The following is an 18,449-nucleotide window of genomic DNA, read 5'->3' as shown; positions in this document are numbered from 1 at the left end:
GAATATTAGGCACACGATTGTATCGAGTTACTATAATTACATCCGCGTGAAATCTGACACGATATTATCCGAGGAAACGATTCGAAAATGAAAACTATAAATGCGTCTTTTTTTCAAACGTACTGCCGTTGATTTTTTAAATATTTTACACGATTCTGTGTTTTTTATTTATTGCTATTGTTTTACTATACTCGCCTAAAAAACTTTAATTATTTTCAAATAGCTATTACAAAAACGATACTGTCAGAAGACGCTTTAGTTGTATGATATATTTGCATAGTATTATATTATCATTTGTTTCTTAAAATATATTAAATTGAATACACGAGAAGTTTAGAAATTAATTTTACACCGGAAAACGTTACTTTAAATTACGATGTAATTAATTCACCATTAAATAATTTAAAAAGTAATAGTTATCTGCGACTCAAGTTGAGTTTAGCACTAACACTATCGTTAAAATTTAAGAAAATGCCATTTTTGAATATACCATAACAACGAAATTAAAACAATAGACAAATATAATAACAATTAACAATTAATTCTTTTAACACTCTCACTCCTAACTTTACGCTTAGGTGTACGTACGGTACTTAGAATGGCAGTCAGTGGCGTAGATGGTACCCTGCAGTTGTTTTTAATTTAAATTTAATGTGTACCCAGGAGTGTCGTTAGTGGGTACCTCCTCCTATCAAGCCTTATTATAATCATTTAAACTCGTTTTACACAATTTTTAAAGATTTTTTAATTCAAAAAATGAAGAAAAAAAATATTTTTATTTTATACTATAATATTAATTTAAAATGTGTAATTATATTTAATATTAATTGATAATAATATTATTTATAATGCATACTCTAAATACTTTTAATAGACAATGAATTTCAATTAGTAATAACTTGCTTTTTATTTGATTATTCATTAAGGACTTTTGCTGGGCTAATTTGTATTACATGATTAACAGTATAGCTGCGTAATTAATTTATATTATACTAGAAGTCACTAATATTGTAATATTTAGTATTTACATATTAAAGTCTAAACTACAATATAACTTTTAAATCTAAAAAATGTGATAATTTATATAGTTTAGATATTTTTCCTCCAATTCAGTATTTACTTATAATTTTTTCACTTTGTGGTATATTATTCTATAAGCGCCTGATATCGTTGTTATGTTTAATATTACTTGGCTTTTATATTATATATCTTATTATTCTGTATTTAAACACTTTAGGCGTTAAGTTTATGATTAAAATATATTTTGTATAGTATTTATATTAATTGAATAATTATTAGTTGTCATTATTTTTATCAATCAACGTTATCATGTTATTAAATTTTAATTTTTTTTAATAGCATTTTGTTTCTAGTAATAAATAAACTAATGGATAAATTATTTCTTATAAACCGTCGTCTGCTTTCAGTGTATTGGAGTTTTAAAATTATTTTTGGTATGACGTATAATAATATTATTTGACGAAATGGCATCATTATTAATAATTTTGTTAAGACGTGTAATAAGTAATTATGTGTAGTGCGTTTAATAAATAATGATTACTAAACATATTTTTGAAATAATAATTTGTTCTCATAATGACTATCTGTTTTTAGAGTGCATATTATTTGCATAATCTTATAATTGGTAAGCATGAATTTAATATAGCTGACATAAGTTAAAAATAACCAGAAAAACATCAAGCGTGTAGGTACGTTAAATTATTATATTTACCGAGTTGGTAAAGAATGATTTATAATGTGTTTTGTCTTAGAAGCATAATTTTTAATGTGGATTAAATCCTGATGAGCTCGTTCACTGGAGATTATTGATATTAAAAAATAAATAGAAAACTAAATCGTAAGTGTTTAAATAGCTAAGTACTAAAGTATTTCTAGAACAAAAAGTTAGTTAAAATTTACGTGATAGATTTATTAACCAAAAATACTTTAAAATTGAAGATACTTCTAAACAATGATGTGTCTGTGGGGTGGAGAAATTCGCTTCCCCTATCCTGACATAAAATGTTATTAAAGTAAAATATTTGTTTTCATTCTTCGGCGTTGCCAATATTATATCTTCCATACCTATTAAGTTTGATAAATGAATCATTGTAATTTGTATAATCACGATTTAATCAATATGGATTTATATAATATACATTTTTGATATAGTATTGAGGCTCCTCTATACATTAACTCCGTAATCTAATCATCATTATTGAAAATATCTATATTTTTTATTTGACCAAGTTAATATTAGGAGTTGCAGTTAAATCGCAAATAATTCATAATATTGTCTAAATCTGTAGATTTTCAACATCAAAAAGGTTTAATCTTTTTTATTTCATTAAATATGTTATATACGAAAGATTACATTGTGGTGCTTCATTATACTTTTGATTAAAAATATTTTAATGAGTTTATTCATTTAAACTAATATTTTAGTTTTGTAAAGTATAACATAATAAGTATGAATTATATTAATTAGTATTACTTTGCATATTTTATAAACATATGTTAAAAACTTGGATAAATAATCTTGAGAGGAGAGAAATGAGGAGAAGTCACATGGAAAACGTCCTGGATTCCTAAGATTGATGTTGGAATTTTTTATAATTTAGTAATAGCTATATAATTTTTAAAACCACTCACAAAGTATGCCACTAGTTCTAATCTTTGTAAAATAATGTAAAAACGAATAATACAAATAAAACCAAATTATTCGATCATATAGTCATTTTAACATTCAACGTTATTTAAAATCTATTATAAATAAATTATTATTATTATTATTATTATATAAATCAATCTTCCAAATATATTATTCATGTCGTTAGTTTAATATCAGCATAGTATTATATTAATAACAAACTTCATGCGTCTTAATTTGGATCTTACCACTGACAGACACAACACATATTTCTATACGGTGTGACCATGAAAAATATATTCTGTAAAGTATATGTTATTCTGTTTTGCGTTTCTTGAACAATTGTTAAAAATATGGTAAAAAAAAAACAAATAAACAAATATAATGCGCAAACAGATAAAAATCGTGTGTGAACATCGTAATGTTGTTGTTTATCGTCGCAATTACAGTTAGAACCGGAAGCCGTCGTCAGCGAGTTTTCATCGTTCTCCTGTACGTCGGGCATTACTCGCCATCGGCTGGTGTGAATTCGACCACGCGTTATGACTACTGTGAAGTCTGATAATTACGAAACCATAATATTATTATTATGGTATACCACCACTCGTGACCTTACAATGGTGTGGCGAGGTAAACAAACAGCGTCGAGCAGGAATATTATATATTTATATCATAGTAATCGGTGGATCGTGTGATCTAATTATTTCTCGCACAGTTGCGCATAGCGCGTGCTCAGGTGAATATATCCGGTCGTGCATAGTAAACGAAACCCGTAGGACTGCCTGCTCAAGTATTCTCGTACTATCATAAATTCATGATTTATTAATTTTTACTGTTATTACTTATTATTAATATTACACAGCCAAATCAATTTGCTGTGACACATTGATCATAAATATGACAACACACCCATCACCTGCCGTTTTTACATAATATTACTATTATAACTTTATTATACTGACGAATTTTATCAGTATAATAATATTACAATGTTTGTTTATGCCGATAAGGTAATCTTTAGGGTTTTTTTTTTATGAACAGTTGAAAGTTTGAAACACATCTATGTAGGTTATACATTTTATAAATAATTTAGTCTTAAAATGCTGTCCGAATCTTGAATAAGTTGTATAATAATCTAAATGTGCGTGAAAGGTGCTTAGAAAACTAATGAAAAAAAATGCATTTTATTATAGTTTAATGCATACAAATTAATAACAACAAACAATTATTATTGATCGTTGGAGAATATAATTTTTTTTAAATAGTATCATACAACTTTTATCAATATATCTCAGATATATTATTAAAGTATAGTATTAAATATAATATTTGTGTTTGTTTATAATAACTTAGTTAATAAATATTTACTTAATAATGATTTAATATTATTTGAGTTAAGTGTGTTAAAATAATTTGAAAAAATGTAGTCATCTGATACTTATTTTATCAAGTTGAATGAGTGATAAATTGTCTATGTAATTAATATTATTGATGTGACTCTATAAATTAATTGTAGCTATTATAGCAGCTGTCAATAATCAAAATTGATGTATGGATACCAAAAAATAAAAACGTGTACATACGTCAGAATCGCAGTCTTATTGTGTCTTTAGGATAATGTGTTACGTTATATTTGATGAATAGTCATAATTACTTTCAGTTATTTAATTAACAGCTATATATATATATAGCTGGTCTAATATGATATTATATTTGCATTGTCTAAATGTAATTTAAATCAAACGAAATATTTTGGACAAGTATTACAGTGTAATATCCGATTGAAGGCATACATTTTATTCGTTAGGTAACATTATTGAATTCGGCAATAGAAGTGTGTAGACAAAGAATTTCACCACGAGAAAACGAGTTACTTTTATCGGAGTCGCTGACTAAAGCGCAGCACTGTGTGCCGTAAGTAACAAATATTTTAAATTATTATTTATTAATTAGAATGGCTATTTCTTATGACTATATTATTCGGACTGTAATAGTCGTCCGATGTTTAAAGACATTATACTACAAATCGTTGTATACACCAAAAAATAAATAAAAATTAATACGAATTTCGATAACAAATTTTTTATAATTATTGTTACGTTCATAAGACATTGCCTGGATATTATATTTGAGATGTTAAATTATATTAATTTAGAATATCTTAGATACGTATTATAGATGTTTGTTGCGAGGTTGCATTTAAGACTATAAATTGACCATTTCTGGCCTCTGCGAAGTGATGTTACTCGCATGGCACAGTGGGTAAGTCTCGCGCCATAAAAAATATAAATACTGTTGTAATAACCTGCAGGACTAGTAGGAATACAATAATATTATTATATTTTACTACGATACTGCTGTGACGGCGCTTGGCTCGGGATTGAAAATAGCTCGTTATGCGGTTATTTAAAACCCATCAGTGCGTATAAACATACACTACAGACGAAATCTGTTCTAGACTCGCGGACCGCGGACGCTTTGACCTAAAAGGGTATCTATCGCCCGCACCACTCCACCAGCACCCCATCACCATGGCCCGACAGTAAGCGCCACGACCAACGGAACACACCCTATCCACCCGACAACCACCCACACCTGAAAAACTGCCACCGCCAATCGCTACGGGCGTGTCGGACAATATCATCGTCGCTATTATCATTGCCGTCACACACTCGAGTCGCAGCGGTGAGCGTTTTTAATCGAAAAATTACGGAGCAAACAACGTTCAAAAGTCTGCTCGGAAAAAAACGATTACGGTGTTAATGACACGCACACACACACACACACACACACACAAACACACACACAAGTACGTAGCGGAACAACGACGACGTGTTGTACGCGACTCCGTCGGCCGACCTGCACCGACCGCGCACAAGTCTGACGGCCGCCGCCGCCGCCGCCGCCGCCGCCGAGAGGTCTCGAAGGGCGTGCGCGCGGCGGCTTATAGATCGGCGGGCCGGAGCGCTCCGCGCCGTCAGCTCCGCTCGGCGCGCCCGGCGCGGTCTCTCGTCAAAGCACAGTGTGCAGTACGCACAGCATCCGCGACCCGACGAGCAGTCGTCCAGAGCGGCGAGGCCGATTGTCTATCGATTCAGTCGACCGCCGCCGAGGAAAACGCGATGCCGTCCGTCGCCACCGCCGCCGGCGACGATGACGATCATCTCCACCCCCACCACAACTACAACAATAACAACAACAGCAGTAATAGCCACAGCAGCAGCAGCAGCAGCAGCAGCAACAGCAACAGCAGCAACAGCAACAGCAGCAAAAGGTTCCGGGGACGGCGCCGCCGCCGGGGCTGCGCGCAGCTGACGTCGTCACTGCCGCTGTTGTTGTTGTCGGCCGTCGGGTGTCTGTGCAATCCGGACGCCAAGCGGCTGTACGACGACCTGCTCAGCAACTACAACCGGCTCATCCGGCCGGTCAGCAACAACACCGACACCGTTCTGGTCAAGTTGGGCCTCAGGCTGTCGCAGCTCATCGAGTTGGTACGCCGCCGTGACCCATCACACCCCTCCTCCCCGCAGATCTAGCGCCCGCGGGTCGGATCGGTGCCATTGATAATATGACCGTCGCGACGAGGGCACTGCGCCACTGCGTATAAAATCAGTAGCCGTATCCGTAGTCGTAGACGTGCTTGTTGCACAATATCGCTATTGCAGTTATAGGAGTAGTGGTAGTGGTAGTGGTAGTAGTTTAGTGGTAGTAGTAGAAGTAGTATACAGTGTGGGCTATTGCGGGTCGATCGCCTAACCCCGATCGTCTATCGTCAAGACTCCGCGGGTACTCCGAGTCGTGAATATACGTCTTATTACCCGTGATGACCGGTTGTGGGGGTCGGTGGCCGGAACCGCGTTGTTGCGAAGGTGGCATCGATGATATAGTTGGCATTTTGGCATTTCGTAGAGATTTCGATTTTAATGGTATACAAATATATCTCATACGATTTTACGACTGTTTAATATTTAAACCGATAATATTAGGTTTGTAAGTGGTTATATGAGACTGACTTTCACCGCCATCCACGTGTGGTTTGACTGAATCCATTGAATTCGAAACGCTAATATACAATTCTTAAATAAATAACAGATGATTGCTTTTACGCACGATAACTAGTTATCGTTAGAAAGTTATCGATCAAATTGAGAAAATGAAATCAAAAATAGTTTTCGTATAATAAGAGTATAAAACCTAAATTATCTGTATAGTTGTCAATCGGGTGTAATAATACTATTAGTACATATCCTTACATTAAAGTTGAAATTGCGTAGGGTTCATATTAAAATTATATGTGCAGCGGAAAATGATAGGATAAATAAACTTCGTATGATGTTACCAACAGAAAAAAAAAACACAAAAAAATTCACTCATATACGCGCGTACTGTCTACGCCCAAATCGGACTCGCCGAGTGCTTTTATTAGTGGAGGCATAATGAACGCGCGTGTGCTTCTTATCGTAAGGCTTCGGTCGCCACCGTCGTCGTTCGGACTTGTAACCAGACACTATAAACGATACGTTTCAGCGTAAAAATCAACCACACTGATTTATGCAATAAGTACGTCACAACCGCACTTTAAATATACAGAGTGATTCTTTTGAAAGCAAACGAAATACATTACGTCTATTTATATTATTTTTGTCTGACATCTCGCATTTTAAATGTCGCATTCCGGAGCAAAATATTTTTCTAATAAAGTTTGTACATAAAAACCGAACTTTGAATGGGTAGTTGATTTGTTATTAGAAATATAAAAGTTTAGATGAGTGTAGTAGCGGACCGACATTTTGCCGAGTGCCGCGTGTGCGCCACTCCATTATTATTACGCGACACACATATTATTATGCCATAATATCATAGCAGGGCCCTATTAACACCGCAGGTATACTTAGAAGCCATACGAAATTGCAAGACATTATAAAAACATTATGTGTGTGTATTTTCGGTAGTAAAAAAATACAAATCGTTACGTCGGATGAAAGTTACGTGCCCACATAATACAATAAAATGATTTTATACACTTACACCGTTGCTGTCAGTGTACTTATATAAACTACTGCACGGGAGATATTGGAACGATAGGTGATCCATCAAGGATAAAATTAATTTAGTAGACGAAGCGTTTATACCATGCACGGTATATGCTCACAGATTTACTGTGCATACTTCGATTAGGAACTCTGAATAAAACGAATACAAAATAAACTGAATCTCTTCAATGGCTGGGATAATGTCCATTCCATATAAAAATTGCACAAACCATTTAAATGGTAATGGCGGTATATATAATATACGAAAATACCGAATGTATTCATTGTCAATTTTCCAGCCAAGAAATGGCGAAACGAGGTTCATTGATGACACTAACTCCTATTATTCAGTTTACTAGTATTGAAATCTGTTATTATACTTGACTGGAAATTTGATCGACTATCGAAACACTTAAATGTGAAAACTGGACACTGTGAATTTGATCACACGTGTAATGAAAACAATGATATTATGGCATTCGTGGTATGACAGTGACGGATAATCGCTTATAGTTAGCAATGATAAATAAATATTATTTTAGTTTAAAAATTTAAATTTAAAATTAATAAATTTCTATAGTAAGCGTGTACACGTTTACGGGTGACGTTGTAAACGTTTATTGGTGGTGGTGTGATGAATTCCAGTAATCATACTTAAATGCATTTAATACATAGTTAACATCATTATATATGAATGATGTTTTTCTTCTGCTTAAACATTTAACGCACATGTGAGCATAATTGTATAAATATTTTTTAGTAGTCATTAAAGTAAAACTCGTTTGCGTTGTTTTAGCGATCGCAAATAAGTTTTTAGAAACGGATAACTTATTGCAAATGTAATTACAGTTAAAATTTTAATTACAAATATAGTTGATAAGTTTTGTTATACAATTTTCTATTATAGTTTAAATTAATAGTTTTAGTTATGGCTTGTAGTATTTGAATTTAATATATAAATATGATAAACATAACAAAAAATGTATTACATATTTTTTGATCTTACCACGAAGTGTTTTTTTACAATATTTCATGTACAATCCGTAGGCAATTATATTATTATTCGAACAAAAACAGACATGAAAACTCAAGAATAACATATTAATTGACGTCTTTTCTATTTTAGAACCTCAAGGATCAAATTTTAACGACAAACGTATGGCTGGAACACGTAAGCAATTTTTAATATTTTACGTAGAAATTGTTTTTAATCAATTGAATTTAGGAATGGGCAGATCACAAATTTATATGGGAACCACTAGAATATGGAGGTGTCAAAGAGCTTTACGTGCCATCTGAGCATATTTGGTTACCGGATATCGTCCTTTACAACAAGTAGGTCACAGGTCACCTGATTGTTAAATACAATATTTAGTCCAAGTTAAATTGTCTTTAAATCGCAATATTATTGTGTTGTATTAATATATTAGTGCTGACGGCGAATACGTGGTTACTACTATGACAAAGGCTGTGCTTCATTACTCAGGTAAAGTAATGTGGACACCACCAGCGATCTTCAAATCATCGTGCGAAATTGATGTTCGCTATTTCCCATTTGATCAACAAACATGTTTTATGAAATTTGGTTCATGGTCATATGATGGAAACCAGGTAAATACGAAATAAATTTTTTCATAAATACAATAAATATCTGAAAAATAAATTTAAAAAATAAATATTAATATAGTATGTTTAATTTTTTAAAATATATATTTATATACGTCATAAAATCTGCCGACTTACACAACTCTACAAATTTAGTTACTGTTTTCATGAAATATAATCTAATATTTTATCGTTATGTACTAGAGTTGTTCAAAACTAAAATTATTTACTAGATTTGTACAAGTGCCGATAAACTAATTACCTACTATATAAGTGCATACAATTCAGTATTTGTGAAAATATTTATTTATCATAATTTTAAGTCTTAATGATTCTTATTTGAAAACGTTTGTATAAGCTGGTAGGTGAATATTTATTAAAAATAATAATATAATTTAACGTAATAAAAAAAGTGAATACTGCAGAACCCACAACACAGAATAACTTTTCTGACTTAACATTTACGAAGCTTATTAACATAACAATATTTCAATTAGGTTAGGTTAGGTTTTGTTTTGGGATAGATAAATTTTAAAATTATTATTGAGAAAACAAAATATTATAATAGTGTTAACGAAAATAATGTGAGAAATAATATTCACTTTAGCAATAATTTGATGGTAGGTACACTTATAGTTTTTTTTGTTTATTGCAAATATATTTCACAATCTGTAAGTTAAAACGTTCACAATAAGTGTAGAATATGCTAAAAATATTCTAAAAGAATGGATCATTTATAGAACTTCCCGACATGTGTGTGTATTGAGTTAACTAAAAAGTTATAGAACCATTTTCGTTTTAATCGTCTACGGGATCATCTAGGTCAGTTAAAGCAGTTACTTCAGTTCAGTAATAAGAAGATTGCGGTAGTTGTGGTTGGGTCATAGTCATTTGTAAAAAGGCTTAGCTAAATTTTGTACAGTTGTAATTAAGAACTACTTTTTCGGAGTGTGATTTGAGACATAAAAGGGTTCTGAATCCCAGAATTGTATTTCATATATTTATATTGGCTTTAAGAGAAGTTTATAAAAAAGAGCTTTATTTTTCAATTTAGTATGATTGGATTTAACTATTGTGATACATTATAATGAATATATAAAAATGATTAATTATAAGCTCCAAGACTTCAAATTTTGTAACACATTTTGATACAATCGTTCAAAATCTAACAGTGTAATTATTATGGTAATATAAATATAAATATTATGAATAATCACTTTATAATATGTTTATACATTTATTATTCTAAACGTTTTGTTATAATTATGGGTTTGGATCCTATACTCGACTTAAGTCTAAACTAACAAAGTTTAGGTTCAATGTGTGACCTTTAAAAATCGTTACCTTGCTATATGATCGTTATTTTCAGTTCCTAGATAATTTCATAAAAATGGGTATCCTTGATTAGTAAAGAACGCCACCATTATATTCTTACTGAGGTTGTAAAATGTATTAGAGCTTAGGAATAGTACACCATTTATGGAGATTTTGTATTTTATTACACATTTGAACAAGCGTTTTTATTACTTGAGTTATTTATTTAGACAGTTCATAATTTATCTATATTTATCTATTGGTTCGCGGCAGTGTATTATTACTAAGATAGCGTTCAATAATAATAATATGATATTGAGTTGATCTTAAGTCTAAAATACATGAAAAGAAAAAAAGCTAAAACAATATTTTTTTGCGTGAAAAAAAAAATTAAATTAAAATTTTTTTTTAACCGTTCGATAATTTTAATGAACACATTAAAATAATAATATGATATACATTTGTACAATTATAGTAATAAATCGAATGCGTTATAATATTCACATAATTATATTAATCTAAATTTTTTAAATTATTTGAAAACACGTATAATAATAAATTTTGATATTTTATATTAACATATAGTCACACTAATAATAATATACCATTTCATAAATTATTCTAATGTGTATAGTTGTAATCGACCTTAACATTAAATTTTTAACGATTAGTGAATTGTATCCTTAGGCTGATTACTATCCCCTTCCTCCCGATGTGATAAAATATAATATTGTTGTATCCACGGCATTGACGTAAACATAAATATTAAATATACTATTTGGGAATAATGTGATAATAATACAGCTATTTTTGATATCGTAATGAGTTTTTATTAAAGATAGTTAGAATTATTTTTAAAAACGTCACTTTTCGATTTTTTATATCTGTGCTAATTTCGCTTCTGCTGAATCAATACCGTTGTTCAAGGTCAAAATTAAAATTATAAATTACTTTGTTTCCTGTATGATAAAAGATTATGATATAGGATTAATCAGGATGATAGGATTATTTTTATTTATTTATATTGAATTAATATTTTTTCGATTTCCCGAATTAACCAAATACAATCTGTATTATTTTTTGGATAATTTTCACCTCTTATCGTAAAACCAACATAAAGTAGATCGTTGTCACAAATTATATTGTATTATTACTGGTTGTTCAATAATAGCGATAAATCTTTCGATAATCGTTTGGTTGGCTTCAATATTGTTTTAACCAAATGGACTGTGTTTCACTGTTTGTTGAGATCGATCTATTGAAAAATTTCGTAATGACCTACAGATAAACCTCAAGCATATCGGCCAGTTGGTTGGAACTAACAAAGTGGACGTTGGCATCGATCTGTCTGCATACTACCCGAGCGTGGAATGGGACATTCTCGGCGTGCCGGCGGAGAGACACGAAAAGTACTACTCGTGTTGCGTGGAACCTTACATCGACATATTCTTCAACATAACTCTGAGGCGGAGGACCCTGTTCTACACCGTCAACCTGATCGTGCCCTGCGTGGGCATATCTTACCTGTCAGTGCTGGTGTTTTATTTGCCCGCCGATTCCAAGGAGAAGATTTCACTATGCATCACGATCCTCCTGTCCCAAACCATGTTTTTCTTGCTCATCTCCGAAATCATTCCGTCGACGTCGCTGTCGCTGCCTCTGCTTGGAAAATACCTGTTGTTCACTATGCTTTTGGTCGCCTTGTGCGTGGTAGTCACCATAATCATCATAAATATACATTACAGGTAAGTAGATATGAACATATTATAATTATTTCTTTCGTACGATACTCTTACAAACAATATAGCATCACTGCCAATATTGTTTTAACACTTAAACTATACACACGACAATTCTATTTTTACATTCTTTCCCAAAACAGTTTAAAACATAACGTAAAATTACTTTACACATTTTTTGATGGGTGAGAAGAGGCTGTGGAATTATTATACAATTAGTGAAATAGTATATTTTTGGAAATTTGTAGTATAGTTTGTAGTCGATAACGAATTTTTTAATAAAAAAATATAACACTTAAGTCGTGACAAAGGCACTTACTATTAATTAAATTGCATGTTGTATATACCACTTTTTTTTTTCTTGACTTAAGGCAACCGAGTACGCACAAAATACCATCGTGGATGCGGACGGTATTCATCAGAGCACTTCCGAAAATGTTACTTATGAGGGTACCCGAACAGCTGTTGGCAGATTCGGCGCTGAAACAGAAACATATGAAGACTTGCAAAAAATTAAACCTTAATTTGGCCAGGTATGAGTATGCGTTATCTTGTCCCGAGCCCCGACAGGTTTTTATATGTACAAAACAATTATTTTGTAACGTCCAACCGTTATTATTCTCATAAAGTTTTGTGTTTAGATAAGACGAGTGAATTTTTACAACCCCCAAAATCTACACCCGTCTAAATTTTAATTTTTTTTTAAAAACAACAATAGAAATCGTCGACGAGTAAATGTCGTCTGCATTTTAATTTGTTAGATAAATTTAAGTTTGATTCTTGTTTAAAAATCACGATGCTGAATCCATTTTATACTAGATGCTTTTCAAATATTTTGAACTTTAATCTGATAACGATACAATTATAAAATCGTGAAAACAGATTGGAACCTTGTGGAAAGTACGAAAAATACTATAGATATTATTCTAAGGAACGGTTATGTTTTATAGTAAGTACATTAATATTGTGTTAAATTTAAAAATAATTTTTCTCAAATTGTTCTATGTGTATTCGATTTTGTGTATTACTTTCCAACGAGCTTCGAGATTTTCGAATCTATCAGAGTCCAGGTTTGTCGAAAGTTCCATAAGTTTGGATTAACCCATTCTTTTCTCATAATATTATACAAGTTTAAATGGCTATTTCACACTCGTTAGACGTTATTTGTAGTAGGTAACAGTAAATTATAATATTTACCGATATATCATAATATAATTGAACTTCTATATGCACTTAATATAAAAAGATTAGTTTAGATTTAATAATTATGAGCTTAGAATAAATAATATCGATTTCGAAAGAAAAAATTGAATTCGAACTTTTTTTTTTCCGGCAAATTTAATTTGCCGGAAATAATAATAGTATTTTATTGGTTTTTTTTTTTTTTTTGTCTGCGGAATCGACCCGTCTGGCCGGTCTGACGACGTAGACCGCGGGGCGCCACCTGACCGGTATTTTTTGTTTGTTTACCTCATAGGTTGAACGCGGCCAGTGTGGGCGCCACGTTGAACGTGCCTCCGGCGCCGGTCGGTTCACCGCCGGCCGGCCACCGTTCGCCCACCGAATCCCTTCGACGGTTCGTGTCGGCCACCGGGCGGACCGGTTGCAACGGAACCGCGGCGGCCGGGGCGGCCTCGCGGCTAATGAACGTGGCCGTATCGTCCATCGACGATGCGCTCAACGATGTGCCGGCTGCTATCAGGAAGAAGTATCCGTTCGAGCTGGAGAAAGCAATTCACAACGTAAAGTTCATACAGCACCACTTGCAGCGCCAGGACGAATACAACACGGTAATGCTAACGATAACCTTCGTAAATGCAAAATAAAATATAATGTATTCGTGGCAGGATTAGGTTATTACGATATAAGTTATCTATTCACGGAGATATTACTATTCCTTATAGATAATTTCTTCGTATCGTGGAGAGGGGTGGTTAAATGCTTGTGCGAGAGGTTTTAATCGATATAATCAATATATACGTTTGGTATAAAAATCTATAAAATAATTATTAATTTTTTTTTAAGTACTACCTAATTTACGGTAGGTATATCAGAAATAGTTTTTATGGTCTGTACAATATTCGGGTTCGCACGTATTGATGATGAGTGATGACCGTTAAACGGACTGTGTCATTTTAATAATAAATCAATAACTTAGACTGAGTTAAAAAGTGTAGAGTGTGTGTATATTTAGGGTTGGCTAAAATTGTATAGTGTGTATTTAGTACATGATTCATATATATATATATATATATGTAACAAATGATATAGTGTCTTTATTACCACTCCGTTTCGTCTCGATATAACAATACCTAACGATGTTAAATTTCAGAAATTTCAGTCGTACTAAAGAAAATGTCGAATGGAAAATATCTAAAAATCCAAAAATGTAATAATTTTCAAATAAACTTTTGTATATTTATCTAAGTAGTCAGCTGTTTGTTTTCCGTCTAACCCACACTTAACGCATTCAAACAAACCTCATTTTAATATTTTTGAGTAATTTTAGAATAAAGTAACCCATTGTAAATCTTAGAGAGAACATTTTTGTTGTGGATCGATGTACTATTATTATAAGTTTTGAGTAGTAATCAAAAATAATTATATCTATGGCAGCACCCCATGGACCATGATAATAAAAAAACCTATTCAAGATAATATTCGCATCTCTGGTATAATATATAATATAATACGTTTACATCATAAAATAATGTATATACTATGATGTTTGATGGTGTTGAAAATATATTGTTATGTTATAATTCAATCTACAAGTTTAAATTACATATTAATATACACGTGTTCTGTACTTTAAATTATATATTTCCATCAAATTGTGATTCTTTATTAGATTGACTAAATTTCTTTCAATATTGAATATATACACATTTTAAAAACAGACTTACATACTCATTCTAAATACATTGTAATCTAATATTAATGAAAATATTTTTTATGACTTATTATTCAATACCGAATACTGTATTATAATATACTTGGTGGTATTGTGGATTTTTTTTTTTTGTGGGGGGAGAGGTGGCTTAACCATTCAGAGCTTCCACCAAGTTACACTTATGATCAAGCCGTTTAGATCAACTTTAATGAGGTACATTTAGTATAGATTTATTTTAAATGTTGAAAAATTAATTCGTTAACGGTATACAGGAAGATCAAGACTGGGGCTTCGTGGCTATGGTGCTCGATCGACTATTCTTATGGATATTCACGGTTGCCTCCATTATGGGTACAATTCTTATCCTGTGTGAAGCACCGGCGCTCTACGACGACACGAAACCAATTGATCGGGATCTATCATTCATCGCTAGAAAACAATTTTCCCCAACGTCCGATCTGGAATAGTCCGTATGGCATTAGATTTTAATTTTCATGTGCAAACGAAAATTATTATGATATGAAAACAGTAAGACAGAGATGGACCATCTCGAAGTTGAATGGTTAATAATTATTTTAACGAGTCGTTAAATGCATTATTATTGTTAAAATGTCTAAAGTTTCAGGTTATGGATTTTTTATCGTTAAAATATATTTTGCACCAATTAAAGTTGTCAGTAAAATTATATTATAATGGATGTTGTTTACAAATAAATCATTAAACGCTTTTTAATAGCGCAGAACTAAAAATGTATACAACGTTACATAGATAGAAGAAGATAAAACAAGATAAAACAATTCATTATTTTTTTTAATTTTAAACTCAATCTCACATTTTCATATTGATTTTGTTATCTATTTTTTAAAATGTTAGTAGCAATAATAGATAATTTGTTTATTTAAATAAATATTATACACTGACAGATTTTAAAAAAATATTTCCATGTTATTGTACATAAAATAAAATACAATCGTTGTAAGTGTTAAATAATGTACACACAGTACACAACAAAAAATTGTAATTTCTAAGTAATCATATTATGCAAAACATGGAAAAATATTTCTTGAAAATATGATATAGGTAGGTGGGTATAGCTGTAACATTTATGTGCACACATAAATACACATAAACAATAAACAATTTATAGTTTCAACGGGTTTTATGCGGATTTTAACGTTTCACTTTTCTCCGTACTAATAAAGCTTAAATTTGAATGGTACTTACGTTTAAAATTATGAACGATAGACATTTATAAAAATTATATATTATAATGCTTAAACTCCAAAACGTGAAAATTAATTTATAAATTGCTCACTAAACGTACAATATTTTTCACAGTAAATACTTTGATTTAAGCGACCTTAATAAATACTGCAATCTTATACTCATAATAAATGTGTTAATAAAAGTATAATTTTGCAAAATTTTAACACTTTTTAGCCCAAATTACGACTTGTCATATTTGTATTCATTTTTTTTTTTTAATCTACATCAGAAACATACACATCTTTAAATAGGTAACTTTTATTTATTGACAATTCCCCATTAATTTGAATCAAGCATACAACTTGTACGATTTGTATTTTAATTTGACTTTAATGTACTTACTTTAATAATTTAATTTTTTTTATAAAAATGTGTATATATATAATAATAAACAGTGGATACGCAGACTAAGAGGCTTCAACAAAAAATATCGATTTAAAAAATTAATTTACGTACAAGTTTGGCGCGATTTCGTAGCAAAATGGAGTCATTATAATGAATATAAATATTTTAGAATAATTCAACGGGAGAGCAACGTTTTTTTTTTTTTTTTTAATTAGAACAAAGTACGTCAAAACGCACGCATTAATGTCAAGTTAATATTTTATAATAAGAATAAAGAAAAAAAAGTGAAAATTCGTTCCGCGTAATAGCATTATCACAATGACAAGCTTGTATAATATGGTGCATAATGGACTAATATCATAGCTAGGTATCTACTTAAAAATAAAATATTATTATCGATACGGTAAAAGGTCATGATCAATTCGCAAAGTCGCATTATCATTAATTATAGTGCGTACTATCATCGTGACTTAATATCCTTCTAGTCGAATTAGGTGAAACTATAATAGTTGTCTGCGGCGTTCGTTCGATCGATTTGCATGTTTAATACAGCACTGGGCCAATCAATAGAAATCAGCGTTTTAAAAAATAATTTCATCGCAACCGTTTTTGGTACACGGGATGCTCACGGACGTATCTGACCTTCAAACTATAGTTTCACACAATGCAATACCAACTAAGTTTTAAGTCATATAACAACGTCTACAAGTGCTATACAGTAACAACGCAGTCAAAACAATTTTTTTTTATAAAATGCGTCGTGTAGGCAAACATATACTCTATAGATATGTAAGACTTATAAACACGTTCGTTAACCCCTGCATTGTTGTTTTTGTAGGTAGTCGTTTTTTCCATATTTTTTTTTTTTCAAGAAATCGCAGTTGTCGCGATCCAGTACTCAGTAGTACTGGTTTCGAAAATGATTTACGTTTTACCGCCGTTCAATGAATGTAATATGTTTTCAATGATATCGCCTTACGATAATGAACTCTGCTACTACGAAATAAAATAAACAATTTTTTACTAAAATAAGTATTATAATTTTAATTTTAATTTGTAGTTAATAATGATCCCAAATGTACAATATATTATTATTATGTATTCAAGTCCTGATAATATGTCAGTCTAATAAATGTTATTAAGCACTTTCTACCACTATATAATGCCAATGTCACTTGTCAAACTATTTAGAATCCAAATATGTATAATTATTATATACAAATATTTTTTAAAGATCTATTGACTATTTATATTATAGTATTGTATTATACAAATTAAACAATATATTATTGTGTCTTATCTTAGTAACGGATAACATTATGTTAACATTTAAGAAATATGATGTTTGGATTGTTATTTAAATTTATTTTAAGAACTTTCATTATGCTCAACAATTATAATATAAATGTACAATAATACATCATGTTTATAAACAAAGTGACATTTTTAATTTTTTTTTTTTTTTATTTGTTTATGTAAAATCAATTACATAAAAATAAATACATCGAAGTGTGTTTGGTAATCGCTATTAAAAATATATATTATATATTATAATAATATATCAATCAATATTTATATTATAAATCGTTAAATAAAATAAACAT

General features: G+C 31.1%; 1 protein-coding gene across 1 annotated transcript; it reads left to right on the top strand.

Annotated features, from left to right (window-relative positions):
* The first annotated feature begins 5,685 nt into the window (after positions 1-5,685).
* On the top strand, positions 5,686-16,134 carry LOC113553676 (acetylcholine receptor subunit alpha-L1). Its single transcript, XM_026957139.1, has 8 exons — positions 5,686-6,141; positions 8,810-8,854; positions 8,909-9,018; positions 9,114-9,294; positions 11,887-12,347; positions 12,713-12,874; positions 13,819-14,131; positions 15,507-16,134. The coding sequence occupies exons 1-8, from the start codon at positions 5,773-5,775 to the stop codon at positions 15,699-15,701; spliced, it is 1,836 nt and encodes a 611-aa protein (XP_026812940.1). The 5' UTR covers positions 5,686-5,772; the 3' UTR covers positions 15,702-16,134.
* The last annotated feature ends 2,315 nt before the right edge of the window (positions 16,135-18,449 follow it).

The sequence above is a fragment of the Rhopalosiphum maidis genome, chromosome 2 (assembly GCF_003676215.2).
Source record: "Rhopalosiphum maidis isolate BTI-1 chromosome 2, ASM367621v3, whole genome shotgun sequence".
NCBI classification, from domain to species: Eukaryota; Metazoa; Arthropoda; class Insecta; order Hemiptera; family Aphididae; genus Rhopalosiphum; species Rhopalosiphum maidis.
This window is presented reverse-complemented; position numbering and strand designations above follow the sequence as displayed.